The sequence below is a fragment of the Acinonyx jubatus genome, chromosome A3 (assembly GCF_027475565.1).
Source record: "Acinonyx jubatus isolate Ajub_Pintada_27869175 chromosome A3, VMU_Ajub_asm_v1.0, whole genome shotgun sequence".
Taxonomy (NCBI): domain Eukaryota; kingdom Metazoa; phylum Chordata; class Mammalia; order Carnivora; family Felidae; genus Acinonyx; species Acinonyx jubatus.
The window spans coordinates 114,663,324-114,679,106 of NC_069388.1; the positions used below are offsets into that span (position 1 = coordinate 114,663,324).

General features: G+C 44.8%; 1 protein-coding gene across 1 annotated transcript in view; it reads left to right on the forward strand.

The window, feature by feature from the left end:
• The window catches only part of ALK (ALK receptor tyrosine kinase), a 671,492-nt gene that overhangs the window by 573,696 nt on the left and 82,013 nt on the right, over positions 1-15,783 (forward strand). Inside the window, exon 9 of the mRNA XM_027033475.2 lies at positions 686-855. Coding sequence (XP_026889276.1) covers positions 686-855 — 170 coding nt within the window. The remainder of the gene's footprint in view (positions 1-685; positions 856-15,783) is intronic.

Here is a 15,783-nt window from a genome sequence, read left to right on the forward strand (position 1 = left end):
TCACTATAGTCCCTTTTCATATATCTAGGGAACAGTGCCATAGGAAACTTTACTAAAGACACAATGAAAATATATGATTGTAGCTTCCTTTTGTCAAAGTAGACATCCTAATTCTGAAAGATAACCATCGTAAAGTATCTCGATGAGTAGACTTTTGTCCTGCCTTTGCCTACCAGTGGCCATAAGTATCAAGTCATAGAGTCTCTGGTTAGCTAACACATGGCATGGTATCTTTCAGATAAGAGTATTAGAGTCTCAATGAGGAAGAAAAATCTATGATACTAAGGCATTGAAGAAATTGAGTCATAAAATCACTTCTCCAAGGTCACAAAGTGAATCAGGGCCACAGACAAGAATCTTCAGAACCGCTTTAAGAAGTTCACTTCATATCCCATTGATTCTTAATATCACCTCAGATGCAAAATCTTGTGAAACTTAGGATCAACCTGAACAAAATTCCAAAATTTTGTCCCTAATTGCCCCTGTCCAGCTCCTTGAATCTTAATGAAAGCCATTTGGAGAGACAATGAATAAGATCAGACAGTCACCAGCTTTCTTCACTGGGCATACCTTGGCTGAGTCTCCAGCAACATGCTTGAGGCTTCAGGTGAGAGTTCTAGGAAGGGGACCTAAGGATTCCTTTTAATATTAACACCTGTTCTTCTGGCTCTGCTCTCCCTTACAGCTCCGAATGTCCTGGCTCATCCGTGGAGTCTTGCAGGGAAATGTCTCCTTGGTCCTGGTGGAGAACAAAACTGGGAAGGAACAAAGTAGAATGGTCTGGCATGTTGCCACTAATGAAGGCTTGAGCCTGTGGCAGTGGACAGTGCTGCCTCTTCTCGATGTGGCTGACAGGTGAGCCTCCACCCATTTCTGTCACTCTCTTTTCTTCTATCAGCCAAGATGCAGAACAGGGTCATGTCTTCCTCCCCCCACCCCCACTACCCAAGACATGCATCCAGATGAACACATACATGTGCATACACACAAATATGAACACACACACACACACACACACACACACACACCACTTTCTGCAGACTTGTAGGGAGCACTGAGTTTCTCTGTAGGATTTCTAGGCTAATGAGCACTTATCTCTTGTATCACTAGCCTGGCCTGATTCACTGCCTCCAGTATCTGTAGTAGAAATAAAATTCATACTCATGAGTTGAACAACTCATATTACTGCCAAATAATAATCAGGCTTTATATGTATATTTTCTCCTAATTAATGCACTTTGCCTTACTTTCCCATTTGACATTTTATTTATCCCTTATTAACAACAAAATCTGTGACATAGGTAGTACAGACCTCATCACGTTCCCCACCCTGCCCTTTCACAAGATTCTCATCAAGAACCAAAGAGTTATCGGTACCAGCAAGTTGGCATCAGAATGAGGACTGGTGCTCAGGTCAGTCCAAGTCCAGGACTTTGTGGAGTCAGGTCCCTGAAGCAAGTAGATGAAGGAGAAGGTAAATTCTTCACTAAACAGAGGAGTGATTCTACCAGAGGCCCTGACTCCTATTTAAATTCGATCACTAGTGGCTTTGTGACCTTGAACCTCTCTGAGTCTCAGTTTCCTCATCTTTAAGCTGAGAGGGTTGGACTAGAAGATCATTGACTTTGCATGGCTCTGCAATGGAGAAGTAACCACTGAGATCAACTGCCACTTGTCTCCCTGGGATGGCACCAGTCTGCCACCTGCAGCCAGCCTGGAGCAAGCAGTGCCCAGCCTAGCACAGCAGCTCACATGACTCCTTGATGAATCATACTGAACCCTTGATGGCTGGTGTGCTAATATGTCCCAGAACAAAATAGGCAGAGGGCAGAGGGTGGGAGTTATTTCTAGAAGGGGGGGCAGATAAGTGGATCTGGAGGGGGAAAGCCAACTTTAACAGGCTAAATATCAAACCCAGCAACCCTAGCTCCTCTGCATTAGACTCTTAAAACCCATCCAAATTACCATCCTGATGAATTTACCTCTGAAAAATGAGGACAAAGAGCTTAAGGCAAGGTGAAGGTGATGCCAGTTGGCATGCAGCTTTGTAAGGATAAAGTTGGGTCTCAAATTCTTCACTCAAACTTCACAGAGTCTGCTATTTCCAAGAGCTCATAACTTCAGCTGTGCTGTCATAGGAAGAAGTGATTGTCCTCACTCTGAGCACTAGTTTCCCACTCCTTCAGATGTGTGTGGGTTAAAGATCAAAGCCCTTGGACATCCTGAGGCACAGTGCTACCCCTAGGACAAATGGATTTAATTAAAGTGGAAGAAGGGGCAGTGTGGGCACTCCCTACCACAGACTGGTCTTTTGTCCTCCGGGATTGTGAGAGTTGTATGCAGGGGATGGAGAACAGGAAGGTGATGGCAGAGCCCTTCCTCCTGGGAGATGCTAAATTAATTCAGATGAATCAAAGGGGTTTTTTTCTCTTCAATCCAGCAAGTCCTCTCTCTTTCATAACCACTCCAGGGGATTTAAAGCAAGTAAGATGTTGACTCTGTTCACTCCCATCCGTGAGAGTTTTGTTTGAAGGAGACTTTGTTCTCAGCCTCCCTCCTCCCTGTTAAAAGCTGTTTACCAGACTGACATTTCCAATATTGGTACTGAGACCAAACTGTCCAGTGGGGATTCAGACAAAGGCCAGCTTGGTTTTTTGATGCCTTGTGACCTAATAAGTGTGCAATTACAGAACACACAAGTGACTCCATTCACCAGGAGCCTGCACACCACTGACATGCTCTGATGTAGGAAGCTACTCCCCCCACCCAGAGCTAAAGATGATATAGAAGGCATCAAGACCCAGAGGTAAATGGAACTGCAGGAGAAGGAGGCATGGCAGTTTTCAGTTGCTAAAATCGCTTACCAGTAGAGATGACTGGCCCATAAAACTAAAAAAGCACTGTGGATAAAAGACCATAGGCTTTAGGATCAGATAGTCCCAAGTTTAAAACTGTCTCCGACACTCACTAGTTGTGTGACCCCAACCAATCACTGAACCTCTCTGGGCCTTGGTGGCCACATCTGTAAAGTATCATCACAGTACAACTTCACGGCGTTGTTATGAGACTAAATAAAATGACTGTCAAAAGCACCTATATATAGTAAGTATCAATAAATTTTATTTCCCACATCCTCCACCCTCATCCATCAGTTATGTAGCCTCAGATAACTTATTGGGAAAAAAGTAGCACAAGTCACAACCACTGATCTTCCAAGTCAAGTCATGTTGTATAAAACAGAGTTAATAAAGTTTACTCTGAGGCTTAGAGAGTAAAGTTCTTGGTAAGCTTCCTGGCCCACAGTAAGTGCTCAGTCAGTGATAACTACTAATAATAACTACAATATAATAATAACAATAACAATAATAATAATAATAATCTCCCCACCTGATGCCTCAGAAGAGGCTGGGATGGACCATTTAGCAATAATAACTAGTCATGCAACCCCAAGATGATAGAGGTGAGTGTTTTTCTGAATTTTCTGTCATCAGTGTTGTGTAGACTCCTTCTAAGGGGAAGGAGCAAGAAACATATTCTTCCTTTTCCTCCTAGAGAGAGTGAGCTATAGCTGCCAGATTGCCAGAAAATGAAAATGGGAGGAGGGAGAAGTAGAGGAAGGAAATATATAAGGGAAAGAGAAGGAAAATGGATAAAAGACAAAGAAGAACTCTCCTCTCCCCCAACCTTTAGGTAGTCACTAGCTCCTGTACCACCTGCTTCCTTAGGCAAGTTCTGACTTCAGCTATTCAGCACTCACATCGTGGACAGCTCCTCAATCAAGGACCTTGAAGGAGCAGGAACTTTATTCCCAATGTTAGCCCAAATCTCTTCCAATCCTAGGTTCTCCAACATTACATTACATTGCATGCATTACAGAGTTTTTTGAAGCAGCTTTATTAGGGTTTACAGTTTAGCTCTAAAGAGCTCCCATCTTTTAGATACTTCTTTCAGTTCAGTTATACTTTGCTAGATTCTTACAGGTTTTTGTACCTTCCATTCTCTTCACATGACATGTTCTTCCTCTACCTTCCTTTTCCCTAACTGCCACTCTTCCTTCACTTTTTAAAGACCTCTAGACTATAGTACACCTACAATATATTCTCATGGCTCCTGAAATATCTCTATAATTTGTCACTCTTTACTATCTATTTTTTTAATACCTGAATATACACATTAACAAGGTTAAAGCTCAGATCTGTCTTATATATCACTGTTCCTTGAACATCTAGAACCATTCCTAACACACACATCATATGTCCAACAAATATGTGTTTACAGAATGATGTGTTGAGAGAAATTGCATACATTTCCAAATTCCAGCTGAATTAACTGAGAATTTCACTTACTGGAATCCATCTAACATTCTTCTTGTGTTCAATCTAACAAAACAGATAAAATCACATTACAATAAATACTGCTGCAAAGTGTTCTGTATACCAAAGCAACACCTGTGTCCCATCAGATGAAATCAACCAGCATTTATTACTCTTATGGCAAGGAATTTTCTTTAGAGACTTGGCTGGTACCTGGACTTCCTTTATCTCTGGTCACTGCTCTGTCAGAATCACTTTATAAGAAAGACTTTGATCCTAATTGTGTGCCCTAATCCTTTTTGAGTAGAGAGATCTAGAGCTGAGCACTTGAGAGCAAAGAGCTATATTCACATTGCTGCCACCACATAGTAGTCTTTCTGTGAAAGCTCAGAGAATATGCCATCGGTATATAAAGGCTTATAATGGGGAGACACTGATCCATGGAATGGTATTTCTTCTGTCCATTTACAAACAGGCAAAGGAATAGGAATAACGCCATAGTCTGTCATCATGAAGTGATATTAACCATAAATCCATATTATAAAGAGAAAAATCTCCATGAGTAGTGCCCATGATGTTTTGAGCAATAGCAACACCCCTGGAATACAGATATGTTCTTTCAAGGTAATTTTGAAGGGCAGCACCAATTCAAATATTGGCTCAATGTGTGCTTAAAAGTTATCTCATTACTTTACAGCCACCTCATATAACTAGTTTTCTTTATTCTCTCCCCCATTCAATTGCCATTCTTTCTGTTGGAATTAATTCTATCTTTATTCAAATGGACGAAAGGCAAGTTCTCTTACCTCAATCTGTCAGTCTTTTATAAGGACATACACCTAGTTTTTCTCTTTATAATAATATATCCTAGTAAATTAAGCACAATGTTCCCACACCATCTTAAGCTCTGACACGCTCACAGAGCAGAAGCAGGTGCTAAGTTTGACTCATTACAAGATAGATTTCAAAACACTATGGATCAAAGCTTGTCCCACAAATCACTGCCATCATACAGCCAAATAGAAAGTACATAACCTAATGTTCATGTGGAGGCTCTATTCCCCAGCATTATCATTATAAAGGCTTTTAGCCATATCCTATATACATAGTCTAGCAAGAAAAAATGTTCCCTCTGGAGATATTTAGATTTCTGTTCCTTTTGTATCCTTTGTCCTAAAAGACAAGTAGTGTGTTTGACAAATGCATCTTTCAAATGGAATCTGTTAAACTGAGAGTTATGTCTTTATATACTTAGGCCAAATTCCACAGAGCCAAGATTTTTCTCATATCCCATTCTTGTTTCTCATCCACAGAATCTCCACTTTACATAGGGTGCTATCAGTAACAATACTGCCCCTTTGTGTAGTATCTTTTGGTGATGAGAAAGGCATTAGAGGGGCATTTTCATCATTTATTACCTGAGTAGAGAGGCAATTAACTTCCAGGGAGAGGAAATCCAGAAATTTCCAATGAACCTCAGTTTGCAGGTCTAAACACACTCCTTAAAAGTTGTGTTTAATTCAGATTTTTTAAAATCTGAACCAATCTGTAAATTGAACCAAAGCTTCCTCATAGAGCCATGAGAAGAGTTAGAAATAATAGTGACCGGAGCCAGCATTTGTTAATGCCAGTCACTGTAACAAGTAGTTAACATGCATTATCTCATTCCATCCTTAAAACATCCCTTGGGATAGATACCAAAATTAATCCCCCTTTTTATAAGAGGAATATGAGGTCTAAAGAGGTTAAATAATTTTCTCTTAGCCCTTAGGCTGGTCTACTTCTATGTACATGCCTGAGGAAATGAAGACACAGTGCTTGGCATGTAATAGAAATCTTGATAAGTGATAGCCATTGTTATTAACAAAACATTTTGGTTTGGGATTTTTTAGGCCACACCCCTTATTCATTCTGATTTAGTTTATTGTCTTCCCTTTTCACCATCTACCACTGAAACCCATCATCTTAATTCTGCAGCCCAGCTCCTGCTAAAGACCATTTCCCACCCAGCCCTTACCTGCCTGCCTTCTCTCATCTCCAGCCCAGGCAGCATCACCAGTACAGGGAGATTCTCTTCTTTTTCTTCTGGAACACAATGGCCCCTTCCCCATGTGGTTTTTCAAGTCACCGCTCTAGCATGCCTTTGACTATTTCCACTTTAGAGCTAGAGCATAAGTCCTAATAGGCATTTTTCATTTGCAAATGTAGTAATGTACCATGTCTAACAAAAGCATAAAAATAAAATACATTTAGTTATACATTTAACAAACCACCCTCTGGTAGAGAATACAGTTCACTTCCATAAGGACTGACACAGAAAGTCGAGGTCATATAATGCCTACATGGTCCCCAGGAGAGGCCAGTGAAAGGTCAGGCCCTGCCTGGGTTTTTCACCTTATGCCTGCCTTCCCTTCTGTGAAAGTTTCCATTTATAGCTGCTCTGCCTCCACCAGTCCTTCCCCAGAAAGGAGAGATGCCTATGAAAGAAGAAGATGTCACCCCTGCAAACCCAACACACCAGTGTCTGCTACTCCTCTGCTGGACAGGCTACATTTCATGGTCACAACAGCTCCTGGACCACCCTACACTCTGTCCCATGTCCCTTGCCCATAGCAGCCTTGCACCTGCCTCCCAGAGTGCTCTACCCCCTCACAACTCGAGGCGCCCACTCTGTCCCACACTTCTGGGTGGCTGGGGGAGATGTCATCCCCATTTTCAGGTGAGAAAACAGAGGCACAGAGGGGTTAAATCAAGGTCCTACAGGTAGTTAAACATAGAGGCTCTTTCTTAGAGCTCCTTCTATCTCCTTTCAGTCCACCAGAGAACACCTGTGGATGCTCCAGTGTAAAATGGTACTAACCTCCAAAATCATCCAGATATTATGTATTTATCCAGCCAACACTTACTGCCCTACTTGGTGCCAAGTGACAAACTTACCTGGACAAGTAATGTATTTCAGCCCTCTAGGAATGTCATCTATAGGGGGAGCCTGGTAGGAAAACAGACCTTTGTATCACAGGACAGTAAGAGCCAGAGAAGAGGGAAGTACAGACAGAGAGAACATCATGAGGCTCAATAAGCCACAGCTGTTGGAGCTCCTCACTTCCAAACAGGCTCCTCTCTGGTAGCCAGTTTGGGGTTCTCCCTCTGCCAGATATGTCCATACCAACAGAAGAGCAATGACTGTCACCTTGGGTAGCCTGCATTTGTTCATTCACTCACTACCAACAGATGAACATCAGGCACTCACTCGGGAGTGGCTCCATAGGCTTCAAAGTCAGAGGTGAGGGCAGAGGGAAGGGGAAGATCTCAAGGGTCTGCTTTCTCAGGTGGTGCCTACCTGTCCTGAGTGAGTCTGACTGCCCTGAGTCCATGTACACAGGCAAAAAAACCAGCACTTCTAGGGCCCTTTTCATAGTGGGTAAAGGAAAAAAAAAGGTGTTTTCTGCCCCTAACCAGCTGTGGCAGTGCAAGTGTCTCTTCCTGAAGCTACAGGGGCTGGGGATCTCAGCATGCTTATTCACATCAGCCTGAGTCAGTTCTCTGCACTAGGAGAAAATGGTAGGCTCCAGGGTAAATTTAGGTGAAGCAGGGTGCATAGCACTGAGTAAACCCAGCAAGCTCAGAGCTCTTCATGGAAAACTTGACTTTGCTCTCCTTACCTTCCCCAGAGAGATGAGGAAACTAGCATCCCAGAGCACTAGACCACACTCCTTGAATCCACTTTGCCTTACTCAGGCATGTCCCTAGTCCTCGAGTGGGATAGAGTGTGAACTAGGTGATGATTGTAGTTGTGAGGGAAGGGTACTTCTGAGTCCTGCAGCCAGACAAGGGCTAACTTTACCCATAATCCTACTCAAAGAAGTGAGTTAGTCATCAACCCAACCATGTCAGATACATGGAGAACACCTAAGCAAATAGGTTTGTGCTACACGATATGTTAGTTGGGTAACACTACTCAAAGTAACATTAAACTTCCAATCCTCAAGGATGTACAAAAGAAATTTATTTCTTGCTCATGTGAAATCCAAAATTAGTGTGCTAGTTGAATAGTGACTTTCCATCTTGTCCTTCAGGGGCCCAGCCTCCTTCTCCCTGTGGCTCAATCCTTTTCTCCAGTTTTGGAATCCTTTGCATTAAGACAGCCAATGGAGAAAGCGCATGGGAGGGGTTCTCATATAGGAAGATTTTTGTGAGTCATTACTTCATCTCATTTTCCATTGGCTAGAACTCAGTCACAAGATCATACTTAACTGCAAGGGATGCTGAGAAATGTAGTCTAGCTGTGCCCAGAAGAAGGGAAAATGAATTTGATTGGGGGGGGGGGTGTGGAGAATGATGTATCATGGAATAAGCCAAGGAATACAGCCTTTATCTCTGGGCATCTATCAGAGTGTCACTTGAGAATACCAATTCCTTATTTAGCTACTCTGACCATTGATTAGTCTTCTCCTAGAACCTTCATAATTCAAGGCTGAAATCAATTCCAGGATCTATTCTAAAGCATGAATGTTTCATTCCCAAAATTTTATGATGTAGCAAAACCTTACTTTTTGGCAGAAATCACCCCAGAATTTCTTTTACTGAATTTCTCCTTTCTTAAAGCAATTTTGATATTTGACCACACTTGGAAGTCATTGACACAAAATGTCAGATTCAGATGTCTTGTGGGCAAGACAGGGAATTGAGTGACTAGGGAAATGTCATTGTCACATCATCAGCAAACATATTTTAAGCCCCCATCAAGCACAGAGGATGGAAAGGGGTATATGAACCAGACTCTTGCCAGTCACAAGGCCTGCATGCTAGGGGATTGGGGGAGACACAGAGCATATGCAATGAGAGGGAAACAGCAACACATGAAGTATTGTGCAGAGGCTGACAGCATGGTCTGTGTTCAGATGGCATGGTGACCTCCATGTCAGGGAGGATGAAATGGAGAACACGAATTATTATAAGGTGGTGGACCCTGTGGCAAATTTAGATCTTCCTGAAGTGGGAAAGGAATAAGAGCATTCCAAAGAAGGTCATCAGGGTGAGTGGAGGCTTATAGGCAAGAATGTTTTATGTGGGTTCAAGAGTAGCCAACTAGGTCATATCAGAGAATCCTGAGCAATCTCCTTGGGAGAAGGTGAGCAAGGATATTAGGCCACATATTTTGGACTCTGCACTGTGGGTAATAGCCATTGAGCACAGAGATGGGAAACCAGAACAAGGAGACTATTGAAGGCTCTGTGAGGGACCAAATGTGAAATGCTTTGAGCCTGGAAGTGGGACTTAGAAAGGGGGAAGATGGGCTGGGGGAGAAGAGGCTGCCACCTTCCACATGGCACCATTGGCCCAGGACAGCCTTGGGCTGGCCCTCTGAGAATAGTGGAAGAATGTGGCTGGTGGCTCAGCAATGCAATGTGCAGCCAGGCATAGATATATACAAATCAAACATTCATAACTCTGAAAGGATCTGGTCCTGTTTCTTTCTCAGGAAATATCCCAGATCACTGGAGCAAAGAGTAGATTAGCAATTCTGAGCTTTAAATCCTATTTCTAACACTGATTTACTGTGACGTTTGGGACAAGTTGTTGCTTTTGATTGCTAAGTTTCTACAATCAAGAGTGCAAAACAGTGAGACGGATCCTGCCTGTGAGCCTGGTTTTAAGAAGTAGTCGCTCAAAATGGCAATAAGTGAACCCCTTTAGAATAGCAGGATGTTTGGATCAGCTCAAGATTTTCTTGGTAATAGCCACAGCTCAATTTACAAGTCAACAGATGCACATATTTTTCATAACTCTTAGTGCCTCTGAAAATGTAAACCTATGTTCTCGGCCCTTCTCTCCCCAAGCACAAAGTTTGGAATTTAGGGGATAACTGGGCTGCTGATATTTGAAACAAAGCAGAATCCAGTTCTATACATGCTTTTCTCTAGGACCTCACTGGCGTTCACCACTTCCTCTCTCACTTCTGTGCAGGTGACACATCATCTTTATCTCACCTGAGTCCCATACCTGGGTTTCTAGCTGCCTGACTGGCATCCTGCCCACACCTTCAATATGCCCCCTCCTGTGTGATTCTTCTGTCCAAAGCCCTACCGTTATCCTAGGCATTCAGTTCTTCAAAGTCTTTCTTAACTTCTCTCTCACTACCCAGATTCAGTGTTTCCCTAGGTTGTACATTCTAGCTCTATAGGGGCAGAACTAAAAAGGTGTTTAGAAATACCCTAGTCACTGAATAATATGAATCACAAGTCATATGAATTCCTCAAGGTCAAGGTTGATGTCTTTCTTGTGCACCTCTATATTCCCAGCTGCAGACAGCGTGCCTAAACTCATAGTAGGTGCTCAAATAATCTTTGCTCAAAGCCAGAGGGGGAGATATGGAATTTATAACACTACCTGAGGAAGCACAGATTTCTAAAAATATATATAAAACAGGAACAATGAATCAGAATCTCCCATGTTAAAGAAAAGCTTCCACTGTGAAAATACCCTCATTACATAGGTATTTTTTTTAAAAACCAAGATGGTGCCAGGGTGCCTGGGTGGTTTAGTTGGTTAAATGTGACTCGATGTCGGCTCAGGTCATGATCTCATAGTTTGTGGGATCGAGCCTCATATCGGGCTCTGCACTGACAGCTCAGAGCCTGCTTAGGATTGATATTCTCTCTCTCTCTCTCTCTCTCTCTCTCTCTCAAAATAAGTAAATAAACTTTTAAAACTATAAATAAAATTTAAAAAAGATGGTGCCTAACAAATTTCAGTGACTTGCCCAGAGTCCTACCAACTATGTAGCCCAGAATTCACTCCACTCTACCTTTTGAAACTCAGCCCTCACCAAGCAGAGAAAGCTGGTAATTCAGGCTCATAAAGATATTTGTCAGGATAGAAGGAAACCAGCAACCACCCTTTTCCTCTGTCTTCCCACCATGGAGGGCACCTCCATCTCTGGCACTACCTCAGCTCTCAAACCATAAGCTGACACAGCAGCAAAGAGAAGAGGAAGAGGTCAGTGTTAGAAATGTCTCTGGAAGGTGGAATGGACTTCTCAGTCTCTTGAAAAGAATGACTGCAGATTCCTTCTAGCTCTGGACAGCCCTCCAGGCGCCCAGTTGCTCCTACGGCCCAGGAAGAGCTTAATATACATGACCCACAATGAGAAAATGAAAGAGCAATATGGGAACTTGCCAGAGAAGGGCTTCTCCCCGCCCTGAAGTCTGGTGGAACACCCATGTGGCAGGCGACCTTTCAGATTGGTGGCGGGCCAGGGCAAATGTGGGAACCAGGACCATTAGTCACAGACAGCCAGTGCCTGGAAGCCTGGGACTGAGATTGTTGAAGAGTGTGAGTGATTCTCCGTGCTTGCTCAGCCTGGCTGAAAACTCATTTTCTCCCCTATTCTACTGCAAAGGGCTCCCTCACAGAAGCCAATTCATTGCGAAAGATCTCTATGGCCCTTGGCAACCTTGGAATCACTCTGTATGGACTTTTCCTCACTGCTCTTGGTGTCATTATGCCCAGGGAGAAACCAAATCAGAAGATGGTAAATTACTTCTGAGAGTCAGGGTTGAGCAGGAAGAGAGAGTGCTCCCAACTACTGAGTCTGGCCTTTAATGTACAGGCCCACTTTACTGTGTGAGAGCCAAAGGCTTCTAGAGTCAGGCAGGGCACACGTGTCCAGCCCTAGCCATGTTGATCCCAGACAGGCTGGTCCCAGGATCCCAAAGCTGGCCATCGGCCCCTCCTTTTCAACTGGTAACTGAAGTCAATTATGCAGATAATAGGATGGATGCGGCAGGGCTTTTTCATCACATACATTATTCTAATAGAAATGCATACCGCGACCCAAGCTTTGTGACAGTCCATTTTAGAAGACTTTTGCCGAGCAAATCAAGTGCGCAGTGAGAAATCGGAGAAAGCATTTTTCCTCAGCAGTATCTGCCCTCTCTCTCCTAAGCAGCCAGAGCCCAGACAAGTCCCAGCTGCAAAAGGGGATGCAGAACGCTCCCCCTCTTCTGAGCCCACTAAATGGTCCAGAGGAATCTGAGACGCGGTGCCCATCCGTTAAATAAATGCTTTTTACCCAAGCCAGCCATTCTTTCTTGCTCTCTCTCTAAAGCATTGCTATTCCCTCAGTCCACATTCAGACACACACCTTTTTGTCAGCTACTTAAAATCATTAAGTGAACTTAATTAGGTTTGTCAATCCCTAAGGCTGGCAGAGTGGCAAATAAGGCACTATATTCACTGTCCATTAGCAGTCTGTTGTCTGAACGAGACTGCGTGTTTTCTGAGCTGTACACGAGCAGCTTTAGCATTTTCTATGCAAAGATCTGCCCAGTGAGTCTGGGAGATACCGAATTTCAAGGCCGTCCCCTCTAAACCTGGCCCACTGCCCCAGTGGCCGCCTCCCAGGATCCCCCGAGGCCAATTTTCAACAGGCCTCTCTGTAAAGCTGAGCATGACAGAGTCAAGGGGTGCGTTCTCTAGGCAAAGACTGGCTCCAACCAAGATCTCTAGCCAAGTCTGTTGTATCAACAAGCTCCAAACCCCACCAGCTGAGGAAAAAAAGAAAAAAACAACAATAACCCATGCAATCAAAAATGTCATCTTTGGAGAAATTGAAAGAACTGAGCAGGTGTGAGCTATTGAGTGGCAGGGAGAGAAATCCATGCTAAGGCTATAAAGACCTCAGCTGCCATGTTTTTAAACAGCACAGATCAGTGAGGGAGTTTGAGGATCCCCAAAAAGCTGGCTCTTCCCTTCTCCTTGACTGGGCTGCCCATGAAGAGGGAGAGCTAAGCTCTACCAGCCATGGGGGCTCAGCTTTCTTTCTCCATACAGAGCTAAGGCTTTGGGATAAGGGCAGTGGAATACCTATATGTTTGTTGGAACCACTTGGCCCCATAATCCTGGCAGTAATGTGGCATGGACCTTGCCTTCCCTTAGACCCAGAGTAGTCCACCTGGTACATGCTAGAACTTTCCCCCAATTCTAGAGCAGTCCAATTGGTACATGCTAGAACTTCCTGTCAGTCTCAGGGCAGTCCACCTGGTACATGCTAGAACTTTCCCTCATTACCAAAGCAGTACATCTGGTATATGCTAGAACTCAAGACCTGAGGCCACAGCTGACCCTGGAGAGTGACTTGGTATCTGTACAGGAGACCAAAACAGGAAAGACTGGTTGCACCAGAAAGACTGAGAGCCTTGAGAAGGCCTCACCCATCTTCAGCAGGGAGCGGGGAGCAGAGCCGGGAGTAATCTCTTCTTCACATGAAGTTCAGCTAAAGACACACAACCAGGTACCATCCAAACAGAAAATCCTGGATCTGGGTGGTCCTGATGGCCATCTGGCCTCTTGGCTAGTGCCTCCCACAGAAAAGAGACTCCCAGATTGGTTTTGCTGCCCCCTCTCTGCCCCAACACCTACCTTCCCCTGACCCCATTCACAAACTTCCTCTGCTTCACCCCTGCCCTCCCCACACCCCAGCATGAGCCACCTTTGTCCCCCCTGTCCCTTCCTGCAGCCTCAGGAGTCTGGAGCATTTGGGGAGCAAGGGTTGGCAGTGTGGCCTTTCGAGTGGACAGAGGCAGCATTGCATGTTTACATCTGATCCGACATCTGATTGAGTCTTCCCTGATTGTTAGGAGTGTTCCTGACTCAAAATATGTGCAATTCCCGGTGTCAATCAAACTCTTTTAAACAGCAGCTGCCACTGCCGTTGCCTTGCAGCGCACTTTAGAGACTCTTCTATTTAGAAACCATTCCAGCTCCAGCGTACATCATGCCTTCCATGCTAAGAGGCCCAGTGGCTGGTTGAGAAGCTTGCAGTCCTAATCTCTCAGTAATGATGCAGGACGGCAGAGAGAGGAGTGGGAGAGCGGGGGGGGGGGGGGGGAGGGGGGGGGCGTGCAGCCTCCCTGGAAGGGCCCAGTTAGGGCAAAACAGGGATTTTTGTCCCTCTCCCCCACACTCAGTGGGTGCACACATGTAATTTACTTGCTCAGGCACCCACGGCCTCCTGGAAGCTACCCCCATGGTGCTCAGCACCTGGCCTGGCTCCTCAGCCTGTGGATGACAGATTCGGAGATGGTGACCCAGAGAGGAGAATCAGAAAGGTGGGCTGTGGGGCCCTTACCCACTGCTCTTCCACCTGGGAATGTGAATCCTTCCAGTCACCATCCCCACATGGCTCTATGCACCTGTTCTCTTGCTGCCTGCAAGCAGCGTCTCTCTAACCCTGGCAACTGCTGTAAACAGAACAAGATGACAGTGTTAAGGCCCCTGTTGGCCACTTGAGAATCCCAGGCCTGGCTGTGTCCCATGTTACACAGGCTTGAGCTGGAAACTCACCTGCAGACCATGTCCCCCGGGGAAATCTGAGACAACTGTGATCTTGCCAAGGCTTGTGGAGAAGCCTGATGTGGGTGTGTGATACACACGTGCCTCTCACTGTCTTTGTGTCCTTCCACACCACTCACACGTGAGCCATGGGGGCTCTGCCCTGCTCTGACACATCCCTCACTCCACTTCCTCCACTGCTGATGCCCTCCCTCACCATCCCCATCCACATTTCCAAGTCCTCGCCTTCTTTCAAAACCAACTTAAATGCTACCTTCTCTGTGAGGAAACCTCGATGGGTTTCCTGTTAATACTTACAGCCCACTCTGTGTTGGTTACAAACCCCCAGGTCTTAGTCAAATTATTTGATATTTAACAACAGGTCAGGCACTACACAGACCAACCCCAGTGGAGACCGATGCTGGATGAGACACTAGGTCCTTGAGACCCGGACTGGGTTAAAGTTTTGGTTGCTGGATAATGTGAAAAATTAGAATACCAGGGAAGGAGCCAGGCTGCCTGAGGCAACAAGCATGGGACACTTGGGGGACAATGGCTCTTTATCAGTTGGTACAGAAGCATTTTAGTATTTTAAGAATGACTTCAGGGGCACCTGGGTGGCTCAGTCTGTTAAGCGGCCGACTTTGGCTCAGGTCATGATCTCGCGGTCCGTGAGTTTGAGCCCCGCGTCGGGCTCTGTGCTGACAGCTCAGAGCCTGGAGCCTGTATCAGATTCTGTGTCTCCCTCTCTCTGACCCTCCCGTTCATGCTCTCTCTCTCCCTGTCTCAAAAATAAATAAAAACTGTTAAAAAAAATTTTTTTAAAAAGAATGACTTCAGCTCTACCAAGGAGTACCTGCTGAACGTCAAGCCCACTCATTTCTGTCCAAATGTCCACACCCAAAAAGTGAAAGAGTTCTCCTCAGAGTTTCAGGGAGTCCTGGACCCAAGTCCTAGACTCTAAACTGGTTAACATATGGAACAATCCCTCCGAAAGGGAAGTACTCTGTGCTGGAGAAGTAGGGGGAGCTGTGGACTGCTCCAGTCTCACAACTACTCTGCGATTAGGTAAGGCTGATAACAACTATGGTAATGAGCCAAGTATTGGCACACATTCACCAGATGCTGAATCCTG